Source organism: Sarcophilus harrisii, chromosome 3 (assembly GCF_902635505.1).
Source record: "Sarcophilus harrisii chromosome 3, mSarHar1.11, whole genome shotgun sequence".
Classification (NCBI taxonomy): domain Eukaryota; kingdom Metazoa; phylum Chordata; class Mammalia; order Dasyuromorphia; family Dasyuridae; genus Sarcophilus; species Sarcophilus harrisii.
This window is the reverse complement of record NC_045428.1, coordinates 340,625,610-340,647,871: the sequence shown is the minus strand read 5'-3', so window position 1 is coordinate 340,647,871 and position 22,262 is coordinate 340,625,610. Positions and strand designations below refer to the sequence as shown.

General features: G+C 37.9%; 1 protein-coding gene across 2 annotated transcripts; it reads left to right on the top strand.

Moving 5' to 3' along the window:
• Positions 1-2,873: 2,873 nt before the first annotated feature.
• On the top strand, positions 2,874-6,912 carry CXCR4 (C-X-C motif chemokine receptor 4). 2 transcript variants are annotated; one of them, XM_031960022.1, is made up of 2 exons: positions 2,874-3,070; positions 5,269-6,912. In XM_031960022.1, exons 1-2 carry the CDS (start codon positions 3,041-3,043, stop codon positions 6,325-6,327), a joined length of 1,089 nt encoding a protein of 362 aa, XP_031815882.1. In that variant the 5' UTR covers positions 2,874-3,040; the 3' UTR covers positions 6,328-6,912. The 2 variants fall into 2 exon arrangements, with proteins under 2 accessions (XP_031815882.1, XP_031815883.1); XM_031960023.1 differs by lacking the exon at positions 2,874-3,070 and adding an exon at positions 4,841-5,067.
• Positions 6,913-22,262: the final 15,350 nt, after the last annotated feature.

Here is a 22,262-nt window from a genome sequence, read left to right as displayed (position 1 = left end):
GATGATCTCTAAGGTGTGTTTCAATTCTAAAGTTTATACTTTGAGTGGACAGAAAGCCAGGCTGATTGATCAATGATAGATAGATAGACAGACAGACAGACAGATAAAGCATCTGTTAAGTGTTTTTACCATGTGTCAGTCACTGAGCAATACTATGAGCTGGGATAGTTAAGTAGAGTTTCTTGTAGAAGAAGGTGTAACTTGAGTTGGAACTTGAGCATAGACCAAAAGGGAGAATTCTGGATGAATAGGGAAGAAAGAGGTAATTAGTTAGAGCTTCTAACATAATACTGTATTGACAGTGGTCGTTGAGGAAAGTCTAACTCTATGTCATTCCATACTGGCAAAGCTGCCTAAAAGGACCTCATGGATTCAAAGGCAAAGCTAAAAGACATTTAGAAATCAGCCAGTCTAACCTTCATATTTTACAGTCAAGGACCTTGAAATCCAAAAAGATTCATTCTATGTTGAATATCGAGTTAATAAGGGAAAGTCCAACTTTTGCCATTTATTAACTGCCTCCAAAGTGATAGACCAGCTGTTTCCACTCCCAGTGCTTTTTCCTCTCCTTCCCCCATGTCTTCTTGTCTTATATAGTTAAATAAGACCTTCTTCATGTCTGAAATCAATCAACAAATATTCATTGTTTAAATCATCCCCCTTCTTTTATTTTCCCCAACTAACTTCAAGCACTGAGTGGGAAGATCTCACTTCTCTAGGTTTCAGCCACTACTAAAGTTTTGAGGTCAAATGAGCAAGATGACCCTGGAGGAAAAAAAATAGGAGCAGTGTAAGAAGAAAACAAGAAAGAGACACTGTAAGAAATAAGCCCAATGCTGATAGAGTATGGTCTAACAGAAGGAACACAGGGTTAAGACTTAAAAGAACTTCCTTTCCCAATTTTGCCACTACAAAGCCATTTGCCCTTAAGTCATTTTCCTCATCTGTAAAATGAATATACTGCTTGCCCTATCTATTTCAAGGGACTGCAGCCAGGATCAAATGAGAAAAAATCTGTGAAGAATCCTTAGAAAGGTTTTAGATGAATTAGCAGAAATGTGGTGTGGTCTTTTTCTTTGGTACCTGGACCCGTGATTTTATTCGTATGGGGAACTCCCCGTGTCCATATATGCAACAACTCTGTAACAATTCTTAAGAGATTTTCAGGAGACACTTAAGGTTAAGTGACTTGCCCAGTTCACACAGCTAGTTTGTGTCCGGGCAGAATTTGAACCCAAATCTGTGTGATGCTCAAGTTAACCCCTCCATCCATTCCTCATCAGTGCCCCTTGTAACATTATCAAACTGTTTCCCTAAAATGGCAGCTGAGATGTTCTGCTAAATTCCAGCTCCCCAGTTATGTTTTCAGGATGGAGAACAAAAGAATACTAAAAGGGAGGGGATTGGGGGACAAGGACCTTCTTTAGCAGATCCGGAGGGAAATCGGACATGACTGCTGGATTTTCCACAGCAGGAAAAACGGATCTCTGTCCTCTGAAGAAATTAAGCCTTAGACTTTTATTTTCACAAAGAGGACATTTCCTGTGGGCATCCGAGGGGCTCTGAGGTAGGGGTGAAGTGTTCGATTTGGTTTCTATATTCCTAGAGATGATGGTAGGACAGGGTCAAGAAAAATGCCCAACCTGAGGCAGCTTGGTACCGCCTCCCTACTCTTATTAGATTGCACAGCTCCCCCTGCCTTATACAGATAAAAGCGCCCATTTTGGTGACTCAAGGCTGAGAGGCTGCGGAAAAAAGAGGAGGTAGATGAGGTTGGCTTTCTGTTGTATGTAGTACCTTCGACTCTTTACCCTAACAACTAAGTCGTGCACGGAACCTCCATCTCCCCAACCTCGCTGCCCTGGCTCCTTTCTCATCAAGCTAACACAAGATTAGCCCCCTTGTTCACCGCCCTTACAAAAAACATACCCCACTGTTCCACTTTTGTCCCTGTAGCCTCACTGGCTTAAGAGCACCTTAATAAATGCTTATTGATTAACTGGTTGATTGGAACAATCTTTTTTCCCCCCTCTCTGGTAGAGAAATGCACTAACTTTGGTTCAAACTCCATCTGCTGCAGGAAGGCTTTCGAAATCAGCCTCTCCAGATTCTTCATGTACTATTTTATTCTGTTCAGACTCTTATTAGGATTATTAGGACATAAAGGTAAGCTGCGATGATTTTTTTTCTCGAATTACTTCACCCCCAACCTACCTGTCCCTGGGTTTTGCATTTTGTCCCCTCATTCTCATCCCCACTCCTTTAGCATTTAAATTCTTCCAAAATGTGATTTTTGATCGATACTTATCCTCTGCTCCTGGCCCCACCTTCACTTGTTACTAGTTATGTGAAAAAGTCCCAAATAAATGTCCTCTAATTGAATCTCTCCAAAGGAAAAAAGGGGGGAGGAGGGTGCAGCGTTAGGACCTGCTGTAGTGAAAACTGTCCTGAATTGAGATCGCAAACTCCAGGCTCTGCTAGAAACTAGCTCTATGACCTTAGGTCCCTGTTCTGGTCCTTAAGTTTCCTTTATTTGTCAAATAAAGGATAGGACAAGATGGTACCTTCCAAGTCTAATTTACTACATTCAAAAGGATTCTAGGAGAATCTTTTTTCATATTGAGGATCTAACTAGGTGACCAATTCTATGTTCCTCATTCTCAATTCTTTGCCCATCTTCCCCGCCAAAAAACAACAGTACGTGACGAAGTTCATTGCGTGTATTGCACCGGGGCTTCCCTAACAGACTCAGCCAGACTAACCGCAGCACCCTTCTCCCGCCCCTAGTCTCCCCCTTCCCAACTCCTCCCCCAGCCCCCGCCCCGTCTATTCAAAGGACTCAAAGCAAGCAATTCTCCCTCCCCGCTCCATCGGGTAGGACGCATGCGCCCCTCCACCTCCGAGCGTGATTTATAAAAGTCGGATTCTCAGAGAAACTTCAGAGTTTGTTGGTTGTGCCTGAAGGTTGTAAAGTGATTTGGAAAGTAGTGTGTTTGGGCGGAGGCTGACGCTACTACTGCTTGCTGCTTTTGCTGCAAGCATGGGTTCAAACAGCGGAGATGATCTGTATGTAAGTTCAGTTTTGATCTCCTTATTTCTTGGGTTGCAAATGCATCCTCCCTTTCCCTGTGGTAGACAGACCACAGCTGCCCGATTCCCTAACTTTTAGGGAATGCCTATTCGCAGGGCTTCCAACTCTCAACGGGGCAACTGACAGTAGTTATTCCTAGGGGTAGCAGGATGAAATAGAAATAAGGTTTGCAGCTCGTTTGCTCGCTCGCTCTCTCTTTTTCTTGAGATTTGACTTGGGCTGCTAAGCTGGGGGCGAGTGACTGAGGTCGGACCGTGCTTTGACTGGCTTGGCTTCTTGCGCGTTGTTTGCAAACAAAAAGGTGCATTCAGTGCAGATGTGGGAAGAGACTGGGAAATAACTGGCTGCTGGAGAGATGGTAAAAATTGGGGCAAACGGCCGCACTCGGGGACCAGGAAAAGATGAAGGTGAATTCCCGGGTGACTTTTTAAAAGGATGCGCCCAGTTTTCTGTCCAGTAGATGTTGTCTGTACCTCACTCGGAGTTGTTCATGATTCCCAGGTGCAGCCTGGAAAAGGAAGGGGCAAAGAAAACATTACTTATTCTCTCTTCTGCGTCCCCAACACTTAAAAGCGGTCTGTGCTGTGCCCGAAGAACGAGGGGTTTTTTGGTTGGGGGAGGATTGGCAGAGAGTGGAGGGTTGCATTTGGAGTGATTCAGAAACTCTCTTTGGAAATTGTAAGTCTCTTATTAAATCTTAAAATGGCATAAGATAGCATTGCTATTTCTTTGGAGTTGGGATTTGTAGGCACCGTACGGTTGCAGTTGGTCAGGAGCTCGGGCGCCCCGAGATCTCTGCTTTGGTGTGGGGCGTCTCCTAGCAGTGGGAGGCTGGTTTTGTCTTGAGGCTAGGCGTCCGGGTCAACTTTGCGAACTAGACTAGGAGGCGCGCGGAGTTGGAGAGGGTGCTTAATCCTCTTCTGAATTGCTTGGAGGAGAAAGGGGATGCAAGTGTACAAATTGGTTTGGTTCAAAAGCCGCAGTTTTAACTGTCAGTGGTTTCCTCCTGCCTTTTGAACCCCCACCCCTAGTTTTCGCTTCCTCCCCTTGTGGCGCGCGATTTAAAGGCAACCAGGGTGGAGCCGCCGTACTCTCAAATGCGCAACAGAACGCCTAGATCGGGTCGGCTAGGGGTACTGGGTTGTTGGAGGATGCTCAGGGCTCTTGCTAGTCTGGTTGCAAGGGGAGAGGGGTAAAGTTGAGGGAAGCGCTGGAGAGGTAGGGAGTGTAGAGTGGAAACTCGTGTGCCTTGAGGATAATGGACAGTTGTATTCGCACCGGACAGCAGGCTGATCGCTCCCCTGTGCGCGGGTTCCAACTGCTGCCTTCTATGTCCCATTACCTAGGCCAGTGGAAGGGTTGCGGGGGAAATGAATAGGTGGGAGGGAAATGAGGAGGGGTAACATTACATATTAGACCATGACTGACGTTGGAACTACTAGTGAGAGGGAGGAAATGAAACTTAGGGCGAGGAGGTAGAAGTCCAGAACGCGTGACCCAAACTACAACTCCTTCTCCACCCGGGGAAGCGAAGATCCGCCCAGCAAACTTCAAGAATAACCTGAAGGAATAAACACTTGGGAGGGGTGGGGGGGGGGGGGGTGTAAGTGTTAATGGGCACGGTCTTGCATGCCTGCCAGACACCTCAAGCACACGGTTTGGGTGTGTATTCCCGTAACCTGACCTTTTGTGGCTCCAAAGATATAGTGGTTTGTGCGGGGGCTGGGGGGGGGGGGGGGTCTCGGTGGAGAATAGTGCTTTTTGGGGGTGCTACGCGGACCTTTCTCCATCTATTTTTATTGCTAAGAATTCTTTGACCCGACTCCGCTTTAAGTCATCCTCTAACCCCCCCACCGGTCCCCGCCCAGGAAAAGTAGGTGCGGTTTAAAGATTTCTCTGAGGTTGAACTTAACAGAAAAATCTGAACTACTCTATATTGCTTTTAGGAGTTGTTGATGAGGAATTGCAAAGAAATGGTACTATCTTAAGGATGCTCCTCCCTTCACTAAGGAAGTTGTTTCCCCTGGAAGAATTTTTATTGGGGAGGGGGGCGGCGAGTTGGATTGCTTTTGTTTTAAAAAAAAAAAAAAAATCAAGGCACTGCATAGATCCTAACTTGATAGGTACCGGGTCTGTAATTTCCTGTCATTTACGTTTCTTTTTCTGTTTCCTTGCAGCCCTATACAGGCCCCATCATTGAGTTTCATGATAACAGTACAGATGGGTTTGGCTCAGGTGATTACGATGGTAAAGAACCGTGTTTCCGGCATGAAAACGCAGATTTCAACCGCATCTTTCTACCTACGGTGTACTCCATCATCTTTTTGACCGGCATTGTAGGCAATGGATTGGTTATCATTGTCGTGGGTTACCAGAAGAAGTTGAGAAGCATGACTGACAAGTACAGGCTGCACCTATCGGTAGCTGATCTTCTGTTTGTCATCACTCTACCTTTTTGGGCTGTGGATGCTGCTGCAAGCTGGTACTTTGGAAATTTCCTGTGCAAGGCGGTACATGTCATATATACAGTCAACCTCTATGGCAGTGTCTTGATTCTGGCTTTTATTAGTTTAGATCGATACCTGGCAATCGTTCATGCAACCAACAGTCAGAGACCAAGAAAGTTGTTGGCAGAAAAGATAGTATATTTAGGTGTGTGGCTGCCTGCTGTCCTGCTGACAGTCCCTGATTTCATTTTTGCCAACACAAGTGAAGGTAATGGAAGGACTTTTTGTGACCGGGAGTATCCTCATGAGAAGTGGATGATTTCTTTCCAGTTTCAGCATATCCTAGTTGGACTCGTTTTACCTGGCCTGATCATCCTGACCTGTTACTGCATTATCATCTCCAAGTTGTCACATTCTAAGGGTCACCAGAAACGAAAAGCTCTGAAGACAACAGTCATACTTATCCTGGCTTTTTTCGCCTGCTGGCTGCCTTACTATATTGGAATCAGTATAGACATATTTGTACTCCTGGAGGTGATCAAGCAGGATTGTGACTTTGACAATGCAGTGCACAAATGGATCTCCATCACAGAGGCAGTGGCTTTTTTCCATTGTTGCCTGAATCCCATTCTCTATGCCTTCCTTGGTGCCAAATTTAAAACTTCTGCACAGAATGCACTGACATCAGTTAGCAGAGGCTCAAGCCTTAAGATACTTTCAAAGGGCAAGAGGGGAGGACATTCTTCTGTTTCTACTGAGTCAGAATCCTCAAGTTTCCACTCCAGCTAACACCCTCTTTCAAGACCTAAAGAATTTTTTTATAATAAAAAAACTTTTTTTTAAGTTACACTTTTTTTTAGATACAAAAGACTGACCATAATGTACAGCTTGTTGTTTCCTATTGGAATTTGTTGGGTTTTTGTTTATATTTTTTACTTTAGGGATGTTTTTGTTATGTGTAATTGATTTATTTATATACATTTGTTAATGTTCCATGTTGATGAGTGTCTAGGCAGGACCTGTGGCCAATGCTTGGTTTGAAAATGTTAATATTTGTCTGACTGTATAGCTGTAGAAAATGTGAACTTAAATACTTTTAGTATGTGGTGAGTGACTTAAAGCTAGAAAAAACTCTGCTCTGCTGTTTGTACATAAATAATCTGTCCATTCCAGTTTCAACTTTCCCCCCCCCCCTTATTCCTTTGAAATTGTATGGTTTACACTAGTGTGGTTCTGATGTAGACATTGGCACTTACAACCAAAACTTTTGAGTCAAGTGTTAGATGGTTGTTTTTTTCAGTATTGGGTTAGTTCCAAAAACCTGCAGCATATACAGTCTGTGTTAAGCTGTTAATAAAAGGAAAAGGAAAACTATTTGGTGTTCCATTTGTATCTCTGTGGTTGACTTTGTTTAGATTTCATGTCGCTAGTTAAAAGCTTTTCAAGCCAAGGGCAATGTGTATGAAAGATGATCCTTCTGGGGAATGGGGGGGGGGGGGGGAATGAGACATTATAAAATTGAGTAACAAATATTTCAAATTTCCTTACAGTTGGGATTTTGAAAAGCTGTGAACATTAACCCAGTTTATCTAGGCATCTAATCAATAAATCAATTTGACTTTTTTTATGACATCTAAGCTTGGAATCATCACATAACCTTTAACCTAACTAAAGGATTTTCCTTATGATTTCTTGAATCTTGAGCTAATATGATTTTGTCCTTAGAAAGTACCATTTTTCCCCAGTGGAGAGTTAGTGAAAAAGCTCGGCATTTGACAGTGATGATGTCAGAGTTTAGGAGATTGAACTAGGAGTAAACTAAAGCAGAGACCATATATCCCAATTTTTGCACAAGATGAGTTGTGTAATGTGACAGTGTCTTAATTACATTAGATTGTGTAAGCCTCAGGGATCTTGAGCAAATTTAACCGCAATTTCCATTTTAAAGATTTACATGATTTCCTAGTGGCAACCAACACTTCATTACCTTCTTTTACAGATGAAACAGGTTGCTCTAAATAGTCCCCTCCAAATTCAGAGCTATGAAATAATTAAGACAATATTTGGACATTAATAACTTTGACACCATCCATTTTGGAGGGGAAATTCTAATGTGAAGAAGAAATGTGAAACAAATCATTTGTTCAAGGCAAATTACAGATCCTTTGAAAGGCAAGAATTATAATGGAATCCCATTTGTTGTATATTTCCCTACAGAATGTAATATAAATTTAGGAAAATTTAAAGTGGTACTCAATTTTATTTGAGTATACAATTAGGTTTTATACTTTAGGTTTCTTTGTTTTCCCTGGGAAAAATAATCTGATAAGCATTCACTTAGGCATAGGTTTACATTTAAATCTCCCAAATACCTCTTCAGCAAGAGATTACAAATAGGTTCCCTTGAACCTTTTCTATAAATATTTATTCTGTCTGAGACAATAGAAGTTCTCCAAAGGAATGCTTTTTCCTTCCTATCTGTTTAAACTCCCCCAGCCTCAAATTCTTTCCCTGCACTATGGAGTCACAACAAAAAGCAATTGAACCAAATCGAAAGGGACCCTCCTCCTTTTAATGGGTGTTTTATTCAAGTTTGGGACAAGGGTGGTGTAGTCTTTCTTTGAAAAAAGTACTGGGTCTCTTCCTGACCCCCTTTATCATTCCCACTCATCACAGTCCCTCCAAACATTGCCACATCTATACAGCGGCTGTATAAAAGCTGCCAACATCCTGGTATGTCTTAGTAACCTCACAATTCAGGGAAATCCATAGCCTATTTGCTATGCACTGAAGTGACTGATTGTTCCTCTCCTCCTGTCTAGCTAAACTCCATTATGAATGGGGTCCGTGGAGGTCAGTAATGGAGCTCACATTGTATAATGTGAGCTAAATATTTGCATCTTAAGCTTGCTGCCAGAAATGGCATAAATATATCAACTACTGAGTACTAACAACCCAAATTCTACATAAACTACTTGGGGGAGAGGGAGAGGATGTGCTCTTAATTTTTATATTCTAAAGGACTAATGAATTAAAATGCTAACTCCACAAACTATCAACCTCTTGTAAAAAGTTGGAATTCCTAGCCCTCTTTCTATGGCTACATGAATAATTACAGAGTACCTTTTACAAGTCTCCATTTTCAGGAGTACTAAAGTTTTAGAAACTGTTTCCAAGAATACTGCCCTGTATAATGTTAACACAACTGCAAAGAATATTGTAACTCAAAATTCCAAACTTTGTAAGAACACCCAAGATTATAGTTCAAAGTAATGTTAAGCACCTGCTCTGTGACTGGCACTGTGAAAGAAGCTGGAAATAGTAAAAAAACAATGATTATTGTCCTTACCTCTACTGACTTCATATGACTCTGGAATATCATTTCAATCTTTCTCCAGGGAATAGTGGACTAATTTCCACTTTGGGAGAAGCAAAGTTAAGGCAACATTAATAGTAACCTAAAACTTTTTACAAGTCAATTAAACACGTATTAATTTGATCAAACATTTAAAGAACATGGCTGTAAATAAATTAGTCTCGAAAATAGAGGAAAATGCTCTATCATGAGAAAAATGCTCTATCAAATATCTACTGAGACAAATGTGGTCCTAATGCCTAAACCAGGGATAGACAATGCAAAAAGAACTACAGACCAGAATCATTAATAAATATTGATTTAAAAGTTTTAAAAGTCCTAGTTTAAAAAAAAAACTTGCAATATATCCAAAAAAATCAGTGACCTAGGATATTTATACCAAGAAAAATAAAATGTCAATTAAATACTTACTATAACAGCTATAACAAGATGGAGAAAAGTGCCTCTATTCAAGGAGTTTACGGACTAGAGGATAAGAAACCCATAAATGTCAAAAAAAATAGGTTAAGAAAAAGTCAAACAGCAGACTTAATAATTCTGGAGATGAGGAAAGTAAAGGCCTTTTATGCTTGGGCTTCAAGGAGGACTTCCTGGATAAAAGGGATCTATTTTAGAAGATAAACCCATTCATAGGAAGGCAAAGGGAGAGAAAGGAAAAGGAATGCATTTCTGGCACAGTCAGGAGTAGCTTGAAAGCAGCAGGATAGCATAGAATTTGAAAAAAAATCAAAAGAAAATTTGGAGGTAAGTTGTAAAAGATTTTAAATGATGTCTTTAATCCCAAATGTTTAATCATTTGGCAAGTCTTGTTGATGTCTAACTCCACATTTCTCATTTCTCTCCTCTATTCCTAAAACACCTTCATTAACTCTTGCCTAGAGGATTATAATAACTTCCTAATTGATTTCCTGGGCTCAAATCTTTATCTTCTCCAATCCATCTTCCAAGTGACTTCTGAAAGTGTTATTCCTTAAAGCATAGGACTGACCATGCACTTCCCCACTCAAAAACTTCCATGACTGTCTTTTACTTCAAGGATCATATACAAACTCCTGTCTTTAGCATCTAAAGCCCTTCATAGAGTCTGACACTAAGTAAGCACTTAATAATTATGTTTGTTCTCTGAATTGATTTCACAACCTGATTCCAACCTATTTTATAGACTCTTAACTACTCAAGATGGAAGGCAATTCTCAAAGAAAATTTTAGAGGATGCTTCTTCACCCAAGACTTCTCTGTTCCAGTGAATTCACAAGTCTATCCCCCTAGTCCTCTCATAATTGTTGCTGTTAGTATTTTTATTATTATTTGTAACTTCAATTTCCTCTGTAGCATTTGCTGAAGCATAACTTTCTAGGGATCCTCAAGTCTTTCCATGTGTTCATGTTCTGTCTCCCTCAACCAAACTTTAAACCTCCTGAGGACAGGGACTCTTGTCTTATTTTTTTTCCATATCCCTCCAAGCCACCACAGAGCCACCACACAATAAGCACCCAGTAAATGCTCTTTAACTAACATGTTGTGAACAATCATCCCACAAAGAGGAAAAAAAGAAAAGAACAAAAGAAGTTGAAATGCTTGAAACATTATAAAAATTCTAAAATAGCTGAAAATTCTAAAGTTTTCCACAAAGCCCAGGCTGTCTGTAAAGACATTGATGTTTACTCATTTAATCCTCACCATCAGTCATGACTCAATTTGGATCACTTCCCATTTTCTTCAGGCTTTTGTTTGGTTGTATTGTGTATGCCTGTGTGTGTAATCGGATTTTTTGTTTTTTCTTTTAAAAAGAGGAATGATTAGCCACCAGCTATTGTTCAGTTACAAAACGTCTGGAGCTGTCCTGGATTAATTTAAGTCAGTCCCATTGTTTCCAACAATTAAAATCTGCTAGAAACTCTTCCTAAGATTGAAAACCCAAGCTTTCAGACAGTTCAGAGTGTCCATAACCTGAAACTGAGAAAAGAATTTAAGGCATAGGTTCTTAACCTTTTTGGTGTCAGAGACCCCATAAAGGATTAGACTACTGATACCTTTTCAAAATCATTTTTTTAGAAACAGGATCATTTCTTTACATGCATAAAATAAACTACACAGAACTATAAAAGAAACGAATTATATTAAAATACAGCTATCAAAAAAATTTTGTGTGAATTCATGAATTGCAGGTTAAGAACTCCTCGTATTTTTGCACTTAATAGTATTTTCCCAACTATATGTAAAGATAGTTTTTAACGTTCATATTTGTAAGATTTTGAGTTCCAAATTTTTCTCCCTCTCTCCCTTCCTTCCCCAGGACAGCAAGCAATCCAATAATAGCTATACATGTACAGTCATGTCAAACATTTCCATATTAGTCTTGTTGTGAATGAAGAATCAGAACAAAAGAAAAACATGAGAAAGGGGGAAAAAGTTATAAGTGAAAATAGTATGCTTCCATCTTCATTCAGACTCCATAATTGTTTCTCTAGATGCGGATGATATGTTCTATCATGTGTCTTTTGGAATTGTCTTGGATCACTGTATTCCTAAGAAGTCTATCATACTTCTTGTTGATCATACAATGTTGCTGTTATTATGTACAATGTTCTTCTGAAGAACTTCTCATTTAAAGGAAAAATATTTCACATTGAAATATATGAGGGTTTAGTCAGAACACTAGACACTCTAAATTTACTGAACAAAGGGAGAGCAATGTGTTGATTATTGACTCTGGACCCTCCTTGACACTATACCTCCACTTCCTTTTAATTTCATTGCTATATGCTGTCCTTGTCCCTCTTATCTTTCTGTGTTCTCTTCTTTGGGAACCAAATTTCCTCTAGTAGTTATGTGATTCATGTCCTGGAGTTCCTGTATATTCATCCAATTTACTAATTTTCCCCTATCCATCTTTAGTTGTGTACAGTGATAATAGATATTCAAAACAAGGACCCTATACCCCAAAAAAATCCTAAGTTATAAGATTAAATTGTCATGTGTTCATAACATACTAATTTCTAAGACAAGAAAGTAAACTCAAGTATTATAGAAATATTTTCAACCTAAGTGGTGGGAAAATATGATCAAAAGTCAATATTATATATTTAGAATTTGCAAAGCATTTTACATCCATTATCTCATTTAAGCCTGAAAACAATCCTGGAACATAGGCATAGCAAGTTACTATTGTCTTCATTTTATTAAAGAGAAAATCAAGCATCTGAGATGTTAATTAACTTGGCCAGAGTCACCTGGCTCATAAGAGATGGAGCCATAATGAGAAGCCAGTCTTCTGATTCCAGATTTAATGTTCTCTCAGTTTATATCCCATTGTCCCTCTAATAACCAGCTCTCTACCTTCAGCATTCACTTCACAAGAATCATCTACTCCTTAAACATTCTAGTTGATCACAGTTTTATTATAGCCCAAGACAGACACTTAATAGGTAGTAAGGAAGATGTAGGGTGCCCATGAAATAAGGAATAGTATTATGATCTAAGTTAGGTAGAGGAAGTAGAACACTTGCTCTTTTCTGTTTGGTAGAGTTGCTAGGGAGTTATCCTAATTGCAGCAAACACTTTCACCCTACTTTGGCCCAGGTCCTCTTCTCAGTCATGGATTTTTAATCTTTTTTGTATCATGGACCCATTTTGACAGTTTGGTGTAACCTATGGACTCCTCAGACTATTTTTAAATGAATAAAATAAAATACATATGATAACAAAGAAAATTATATTGAAATAGTTTTTTGAGTTTTTTTTTAGTTCAAAGACCTCATCTTAAGAATCCCTGTTTCAGATTCAATCTGGTTTTTTAAATTGTAAATGAATCATCCACATGAAATATTTCATATATTTATTCATAACTTTAATTCGTAGTTCAATACTGGCTGGAAAGTTATGACTCAAATGCTGCTGCTGCTGCTGCTGCTGCTGATGATGATGATGTATCATTCGTCATTAAGATTTTCCTCTCTGTCCCAGTTATGTGTCACTCAGAACGAATATACATTCACCATTCATGTTAAGAACATTTACATAAAGAAGTAGATAATAAAACATAGTACGGAAACTCTCTAAATAGCTGTTCAGGTGAAAGAATTGGCTAACTGAACTGCCCCTAAAATACCAGACCCATTTATTTCCCATTTGGCTACACTTCTGGATACTTCATCATGTAATTAGGAGCTTCTTCAAGACTACATCAACTCTATGAACAGACAATTTTCAGATAATGAAATTGAAACTATTTCCACTCATATGAAAGTGTTCCAAATCACTATTGATCAGAGAAATGCAAATTAAGACAACTCTGAGATACCACTACACACCTGTCAGATTGGCTAAGATGACAGGAAAAAATAATGATGAATGTTGGAGGGGATGTGGGAAAACTGGGACACTGATGCATTGTTGGTGGAATTGTGAATGAATCCAACCATTCTGGAGAGCAATCTGGAATTATGCCCCAAAAGTTATCAAACTGTGCATACCCTTTGATCCAGCAGTGTTACTACTAGACTTATACCCCAAGGAGATACTAAAGAAGGGAGAGGGACCTGTATGTGCCAAAATATTTGTGGCAGCCCTGTTTGTAGTGGCTAGAAACTGGAAAATGAATAGATGCCCATCAATTGGAGATTGGGTAAATCGTGGTATATGAATATTATGGAATATTATTGTTCTGTAAGAAATGACCAGCAGGATGAATACAGAGAGGCTTGGAGAGACTTACATGAACTGATGCTAAGTGAAATGAGCAGAACCAGGAGATCATTATATACTTCAACAACAATACTATATGAGGATGTATTCTGATGGAAGTGGATTTCTTTGACGAACAGAAGATCTAACTCAGTTCCAATTGATCAATGATGGACAGAAGTAGCTACACCCAAAGAAGGAACACTGGGAAATGAGTGTAAACTGTTTGCATTTTTGTTTTTCTTTCCAGATTATTTTTACCTTCTGAATCCAATTCTCCTTTTGCAACAAGAGAACTGTTCGGTTCTGCACACATTGATTATATCTAGGATATACTGTAACATATTTAACATGTATAAGACTGCTTGCCATCTGGAGGAAGTGGTGGAGGGAGGGAAGGGAAAAGTCAGAACAGAAGTGAGTGCAAGGGATAATGTTGTAAAAAATTACCCAAGCATATGTTTTGTCAATAAAGTTATTAAAAAAAAAAGATTACATCAACTCAAGCCAGGAACTCACACATAGTAATCAGTATGAACCATTATCCCTGGGTTCCCTCTGACTAGAGAAGGTAGAGTGAAGGGATCAAAGGTATCCCCCCAGATCTTCCATTAAGGATCATGTCCAGGGTAGCTTTCCCTTCAGTTCCCATTCAGTTATACTTCACTTAACTTCATCATTTTCTACTTCTTTTTAAACTTTTTATGTATTATCTTCTCCCATCAGACAGCTAGGAAACTCAGTATCCACTTTATCCAGACTACTAGACTTGGAGACACTTACTAGCTGTGTGACCCTGGGCAAATCATTTAATCTTGTTTGCTTCGGTTTCCTCATTTGTAAAATGAGATGGAGAAGGGAAGGAAAACGACTCCAGTATTTTTGTCCAAAAAAACTCCAAATGGGATCTTAAAGAGTCAGACATGACTAAACAAAAATAAGTTCTCCCAATAGAATGTATGCTTCTTAAAAGCAAGGGACTGCTTTTTACCTTTCTTTGGGGATACATACCTTTCTTTGCCTGATACATAAAAGGTGTTTAATAAACGTTTATTGACTGATTAACTCAACCAACTTTTCAGTTACCAAATTTCTTACTACCAAAAGAAGCATGCAGATAGCAAGGCCCTCCTCTAGCTTATTGTCTATGACCAAAAATGCTTTATTAAGATAATATTCCTCAAGTCTACAGTCAACATTTAAAAGAAAGAAGGACTCTGAATTCTGGTCACTTTTTGTCAGTTCTCTGGTTGAGGTACATCGTTCTGGGCAGAAACCACAGAAATGCAAAGGAAAGTTATGACTATTTAGACAGATGCTGCACCAAATTACCACAAATATTGTTTTTGCCAGATGCTCCATAAGAGTACCCAAAAGTCTATAATTGTCTTGCCACCTGCAAATCAGGAAAAAATCAAACCTTCTAAATACAAGAACAATTGTTTCATTTTCATTTTCACCTTCTTTTAAAATATACACCAAGTCCTAGTCTCATTGATTTCTCCTCTTAATAGAGAAGAATCTGCTATAAGTATAGTCAAATTCCACTCAGCTGCCATTTGCAACATTCCAAGAGTGGCTACCATCAGGAGTTTGAATAATGGTGAAAACTGGACCAGATTAAATGACATAGAGAAAAAGAGCAGGGGGCGATGTTTCTGTCTTCTGACCACTAGAAAACATCTGCTCAGGTTCATAAGACCATCACTTTGCTTCTAGACAGTTTTAATTCCTCCACAGAGCCCTCTCTAACACCTTATCCCATAACAACCTTACTTTTCCATTAATTCCTATAGCAACTGTATTCTCTATCATGCTATCAAATTGGGGTTATAAATGATATTAGATAATAAATATGAAAATTGTGAAGATTTTTGAAGTGTCATGGTAAGATATTATTACTATAATTTATTGTTATTTTACTTTTTATTATTTTCTGGTTGTTTCATGCTTATTTATATTACTATTTATTAAGTTGTTTGGGCTCAAGTTATACCTTCTAATTTTCCTTTGTTTCCTATGGCAGCCACAGTGCAATCAGGGCATACAAAATTTTTTTAAATTTCATTAGACCAATCAATAGAACTTATTAAGTGACGATGATGTGCCAAACAGAAAATACAAATTCATTTAACATATAGTCAAAGGAAAAAACTATTTATTGAATTGAAATTATTTATTGCTATTCACTGGGAAAGACACAAGAATATATAAAACATGATTCAAAACAAACCTCAAAGGGCTTAAAATAGAGTAAGGTTTATAAAATATACACATAGACAAATTATAGTATATGTTTCATATACATTTGTAGTATATGACATATACTACACATCTACATAGTATAAATATATTTATACCATATATAATTTGCTAGTGTACAGATAACTTTTTAAAATTTATGTTCTATACTGTGCAATCATTTCAGTCATAGAGTCATATCCAACTCTTTGTGACTCCCTTTGTGATTTTCCTAGCAAAGACATGTAAGTGGTTTTCCCTTTCCTTCTCCAGTTCATTTTACCTATGAGAAAACTGAGGCAAACAGGATTAAGTAGCTTGCCTAGGATCATATAGCTAGTAAGTGTCTGAGGCCAGATTTGAACTCAAAAAGATGAGGATTTTTTTTTAAACTTCAGGTCTGGCACTTTATCCATTGTATCACCTAGGGGTCCTGCGTTCTACACTGCCTACTTCTTATTAAAATCTCTCAAATAGCATTTCCCTAAGTGTCAAAATACTATCACCTTAGTGAGGAGCTCAGATTCTGTTTTCAAAATAGAACAAAGTGTTTCTCTCAGCATTGGAGTAAATAAGGGATATCGACCAAGACAAACCACTGATGACTTACCTTGAATGACTTATAGATATGGCTGGCTTTATAGGTTCAAATCAATTAAACATTGATTAGGTGCCAGTGAAGTACAAGGCACAAGCAGGGATACAGAGATGAAATAGCAGGCCCTGTTGTCAAGGTGTATTCTAATTGGTGGGTGCATAGAAGCAGATGATACAGGCCAATTAGATCAACTCTTTCACTTAGAGAAGTAGGGAGACATGCAGAATAAGACAACTAGAGTGACCAGTGAATGGCTATTCTTTTCTATATATTGAGATAGCTAGAGTAACTAGTGAATAACTATTTCTATTCAATATCTCTCTATACAAACATAGAATACAACTCCAAAAGAATGCTACCATCTGTGTTTAGCTTCTGTGTTTAGAAGTCATACTTCTGAATGGAGTGTTCAAAGGTAACTGGAGTTTACTCACAGCTAGAGTACCTAGATTCTTTTGTCTACTTCCCTATAAAACTGCAAAGTCCTTCACATTGATGGGTCATATAGAACCAGCCAGATGTCTAAGCTGAAACAGTAGCCTTGGAATTTAGTTATACTGATCTGTGGCTTTTTTCCCTCAAGCCAATTTAAAGAAGGGACCCAAGATGCTGGTTAAATAATAGGTCATAAAAGTCTTTTAGTACCCTTTTTGTATTAACAAATGTGTCCATGAAATTTGTTCACATCTTATAAATGAATACTGCAATTAGAAGAATTTGGTATTGAAGCTTTGCCTTTATTCCTTGAAATCTTGAACCTGACTAATTTAAGTTAATTGGGAAAAGAAGTGCCCAGATTACTATGACACAAAAGAGAAGAGAATAGGGGCAACAGAAAGGCCTAGGAAAAATGTTATAAGATGAGAGGAGCCACTAAAAAAAAACAAATCACTTTTTTCTCTCTTTATCTCTTTTTTTTTCTGGTTAACATGCATTTATTTTCTTACCCCCTCACTTCCCCTTCTCTAAGTGAACAATAAAAAAGAGGAATATTCATAGTCAAAAGAAATTTGCACATTAACCATGTCAAAAAATGTATGTCATATATAGGACTGCTTGCCATCTAGGGGAAGGGGTAGAGGGAGAGAGGGGAAAAATCGGAACAGAAGTGAGTGCAAGGAAAAATGTTGTAAAAAAAATTACCCTGGCATGGGTTCTGTCAATAAACAATTATAATAATTAAAAAAAAAGAAAGAAAAAATGTCATATTCTGGATTTTAAGTCCATTACCTCTCTGGAATGAGGTGGATGATGTGTTTCTTCTTCCTTTGGAATCATGATTTTTTTTAAATTGTCATTGCATGGTTTCATTGCTTTGTTTAGCATTGTCATTGTAGAAACTATTTTCCCAGTTCTGATCACTTCCCTCAGTATCAGAAAAAAAGGTATTCTGAGTTTTTGCTGAAACTGTCCATTGCATTATTTCTTATAGCATAATAATATGACATAATATTTTTTCTCTTTAATCTTTTTATTACATTTTAAGTTCCAAACTGTTTCTCTCCCACCCCATCTTACACTAGAAAAGACCACAATGTGATACAGATTTATAAATGTATGTAAACCATGCTATGTGTACTTCTATTGATGAGTTTTATTTTTTTGTGAAGGTGCCAAGCATTTACAAAACAACTGGATTGTTCACAATTATTCTTCAAATAATATTTGTTACTGTATACGGAGGTCTCTTTGTTCTGCTTGTTTCATTATTTCATGCAAATCAGTTCATTTCTTAGAGTAGTATTCCATCATAATCATATATCACAACTTAGTCATTCCCCTGTTGAGGGGCATCCCTTCAATATCCACCTCTTTGTCACCACAAAGATTACTGCTATAAATATTTTAGAACATACAAGTTCTTTTCCTTTTTCTCTAATCACCTTGGGAAACAGACATAATAGTGGTATTGTTGGGTCAAAGGTTATATCCAGTTTTATCCAGTATTTTTTTATTCTTTGAGCATAATTCCAGATTTCTTTCGAAAATGTTGTAACAGTTTATAGTGCCATGCTTCAGTGTATCAATGACCCAATTTTCTACATTGCTTCCAACATTTCTTATTTTCCCTTCTTATCTGGTAGGTGTGGGATGATATCTCAAAGCTTTCAATCTCTTGTTTATTCATAAATTCTTCTCATATCTATAAATGTGATAGGTATTATATTCCTATATTTTCTAATTTTCTTAAGATAACTCTCTTTATATCTAAGGCATATATCCATTTTGACCCTATCTTGGTAAATGGTGTCTGATACTGATCTATACTCTATTTATGCCAGACTGCTTTTTGCAACAATTTTTTTCACCAAATAGTGTCTTCTTATCCCCAAAACTAATATCTTTACTTCAACATTACATTTTGTTTTTCCATTCTCCAGGAGGTAGCTACCCCTTTAATTTCTGGGTTTTTTACTATTATGAAAAAAGGGATGTTTAAGACTTTTATTAACATGGGTACTTTTCTTCTTTCTTTGAACTTTTTGGAATATTTGTCTTTTAGTGCTATATCTGGGTCAAAGGGCATACGTACAGTTTAGTAACTTGCCATAATTTCAAATCACTTTCCATAATGTCTGTGTTGATTCACAGTTTTAGCAATAATCTATTAGTGTTCATGTTTTGCCACAGCCCCTTCCAACATTCATCATTTTCCTCCTCTATCATCTTTGTTCCTGACAGGAATGAGAGGAACCTCAAAGTTGCTTTAATTTCTCTAATAATTATTGATTTGGAGATTTTTTTAATTTAACTAACTTGTTAACTTGGATATCTTTCTTTGAAAGCTGCTTGTTCATATTCTTTGACCATTTATTTATTAGGGAATGACAGTATTATTTGAATCCATTTTCTCTAAATCATGGATATAAAAACTTTATCAAATAACCACTACAAATATTTTTTTTCAATTATCTATTTCCCTTCTCATTTTACCTGCATTGGTTTTCTTTGTGCAATTTTTTATTTTATATATTTTTTATTTTTACAAACTATTAAAGCTTAAAACTATATTGAGATTTTCGAGATACCTTGTAAAATCAGAATTGTCCATTTTAATCTCCTACAATGAAGAGGGATCACTTTCAAATGGAAGCAGTCAGGGAAGTCTTTAAAGATGAGGGAACATCTGGGTTAAGTCTGACAACAAAGATATTAAATTCTCTTTAAAGCACTAACACAGAGAACATGGCTCTCAGGAGCAATTCATGGTTCTTCCATTCCTTTCAGCTCCTCCATTCAGTTCAACAATCAATAAACATTTATTAAGTACTTATTAGAAGCTAGATATTGTCCATGTTGATGCTCTACTTGGTTTCCTATTTTCAAAGGGAGAATGAGGATATTTCTTTACACACACACACACACACACACACACACACACACACTTATTTTTGCTCTCTTTCTCCCTTGCTTTTGGTTCCTGGGAAGTAGGGACTGTATATCTCTTCCTTCTTTTATAAAACCCTCTAGCAGCTAGTACTGGCTTTGCCCACAAATAAAACTTGTTGACTGAATGTTGACTAATACTCCTTGGACTTCAGCAGCATATGCCCTGCCCCTCCATGGCAATAATTACCAGTCACAACTTTTGGCAACAATTCCCCAGAATGAGTCAATAAATTGGACAAAAGGGAAAAAAATCATAACCCTTGACAATGAATAGTGTTTCACAGCCACACACTGTGTCACCCTCAAAGGCACAAGGCAAACAAAGGAGGCAGAAGGGATTTGGGCCAGCCCCCAGCTTGCAGGGACAGAACAATGTACCTTTCTGCAGAATAGTTATAACTTCTTTGTTTGCTTTCAATTTGCAGACCCCCTACTTCGTAAGGCTTGAATTATTTTCAAAGACTGTGCTAGTGACCCACCTTTTATTGAGATCTCTCAAAACATGTTTCACTCAATGTCAGAACACTCTTTTTCCAGTGAGGAGCCCAGATCCTGTTTCTGAAACATAAAAATTGAGGGAGGGAGAGAGAGAGAAGGGAGAGAGAGAAATAGAGAGGAGAGAGAGAGAGAGAGAGAGAGAGAGAGAGAGAGAGAGAGAGAGAGAGAGAGAGAGAGAGAGAGAAGAGAGAGAGAGAAATAGAGAGGGAGGGAGGGAAGGAAAGGGAGAGACAGAGACAGAGAGAGATAGAGAGAAAGAGGGAGAGGGAGAGACAGAGAAGAGGAGAGGAGAGGAGAGGAGAGGAGAGAGAGAGATTAAGATGTTTTTTCTATTCAGCTGGTACCTAACAATCTCCTAGCCAGGCTTTAGTGAAAAGAACATTGGATTTGAAATCTGTGCACTATAATGAAAACAGAACCAGGTTTGAAATCAGAGGTCCCTGAATATAAACCCTGGCTCTGCTTCTTACTGTAAGCATAACCTTAAGTCACATAACTCTCCAGACCTCAGTTTCTTCATATGTAATAAGGGAAATGGACTGAAACATCTCAAATAATTCTTCTAGTTAAATCTATGACCCTCTGAGGCAAAAGAACTGGAGTAAAGTCCCATCCCAGAAACTAACCGTGTGATACTGGGCTAGTTTCTTCGTTGAATCTCAGTTTCCTCTTCAGGAAAACAGAGATAATTGTATTTTCCCTAATTACTCTCCAGGATTGCCTCCAGGAAAATATCTTATAAACTTCTAACTACTATAGAAACTGAATACTAGAGAGATATCCTTTCTCAGGAAATCCCATATAAAAAGCCTGACAAGTCAAAAATGCCCCCAGAATAAATTAGAGAGTGCGGGTACAATTTGAAGAGAGAGGAAGGTAGCCATGTGTGTCTGGAATAATTTTCCTGGGTGAACCTTAGAAAGGTGTTATCAGGAATCCAAGAGAGCATTGTAGAAGAATTTTTTATGCCTCAATGCTTCAGAACTTTAGAACAGTGGTATCAAACTAAAATAGAAAAGGGGGGTCACTAATATCTGTACATGAGGATCTCTTCAGGCTGAGTATTAATTTCATTTTTAATGTAATATGATTTATGTTTTTATTATATGTTTACTTTTGTTAAATATTTCCCAATTACGTTTTAATGGGTAGCAGCCCACGTTTAACATCTCTGCTCCTGATAGTTGCTTTGATCTACTTTATAGAATACAATAAATGGGACTGTTTTGCTAGAATGATCCAGTCCTGGAGTTATGGTGTTGTGTAGAAAGGGACCAAGGGCTAGTATTCCCAAAACTGTTCATCTCTGACCACATCTCTCAGAGTGTACTCCAAAGATGATATAAGGCTTGGGTCCTTTGAAGATATTGTCCTCCAGTTGTTAGATCTTTTGAAATACACAGGAAAGTAAATATACTCAAAAGCATAAAGGAAATCTCTGAAGAAGCTATGCCATTCACAGAAACACTGAGAGATTGAGTTGTGACGTTGTAGGGCCCATTGTTAGACAATGCACAAATGGCCAACTCTACATATTCCATTTAAATGACCATTTTTGTATTGTCTTGGATAGGAAATGGTGTTTGGGGGAAGCACTTCCTTCATTTAGCTAAGCCTGTAAGTCCCATAACAATTGCACTATAACAAACAATATGCCAAAAGTGGGAAAAATGTTAGTTGCTTTTGAGGAAAGGCTAGCACTCAATTACTGTGGCTAATTTTTATGGCAGAGGAAAGATTTCTTATAGAGGTTAGGTTGCTGGTAAAAATCAGGGACTTAATTCTCCTGAGGTTAAAATACAAATAATCTGGGTATTTTATAAAATTGTTATTTATTTTTTAATGTTTATAATATAAAATCTTTGCTCTTGGTAAATTAACTGTGCTGCCATGAAAATCAAGCTTCTTTGACTGACTATATCTATGCTTTAAAAA

Bases quoted from the DNA above. Each gene is read 5' to 3' on its own strand.
- CXCR4 (XM_031960022.1), top strand. From the start codon at position 3,041: ATGGGTTCAAACAGCGGAGATGATCTGTAT. The intron at 3,071-5,268 runs GTAAGTTCAGTT...GTTTCCTTGCAG, and splicing joins ACAGCGGAGATGATCTGTAT to CCCTATACAGGCCCCATCAT.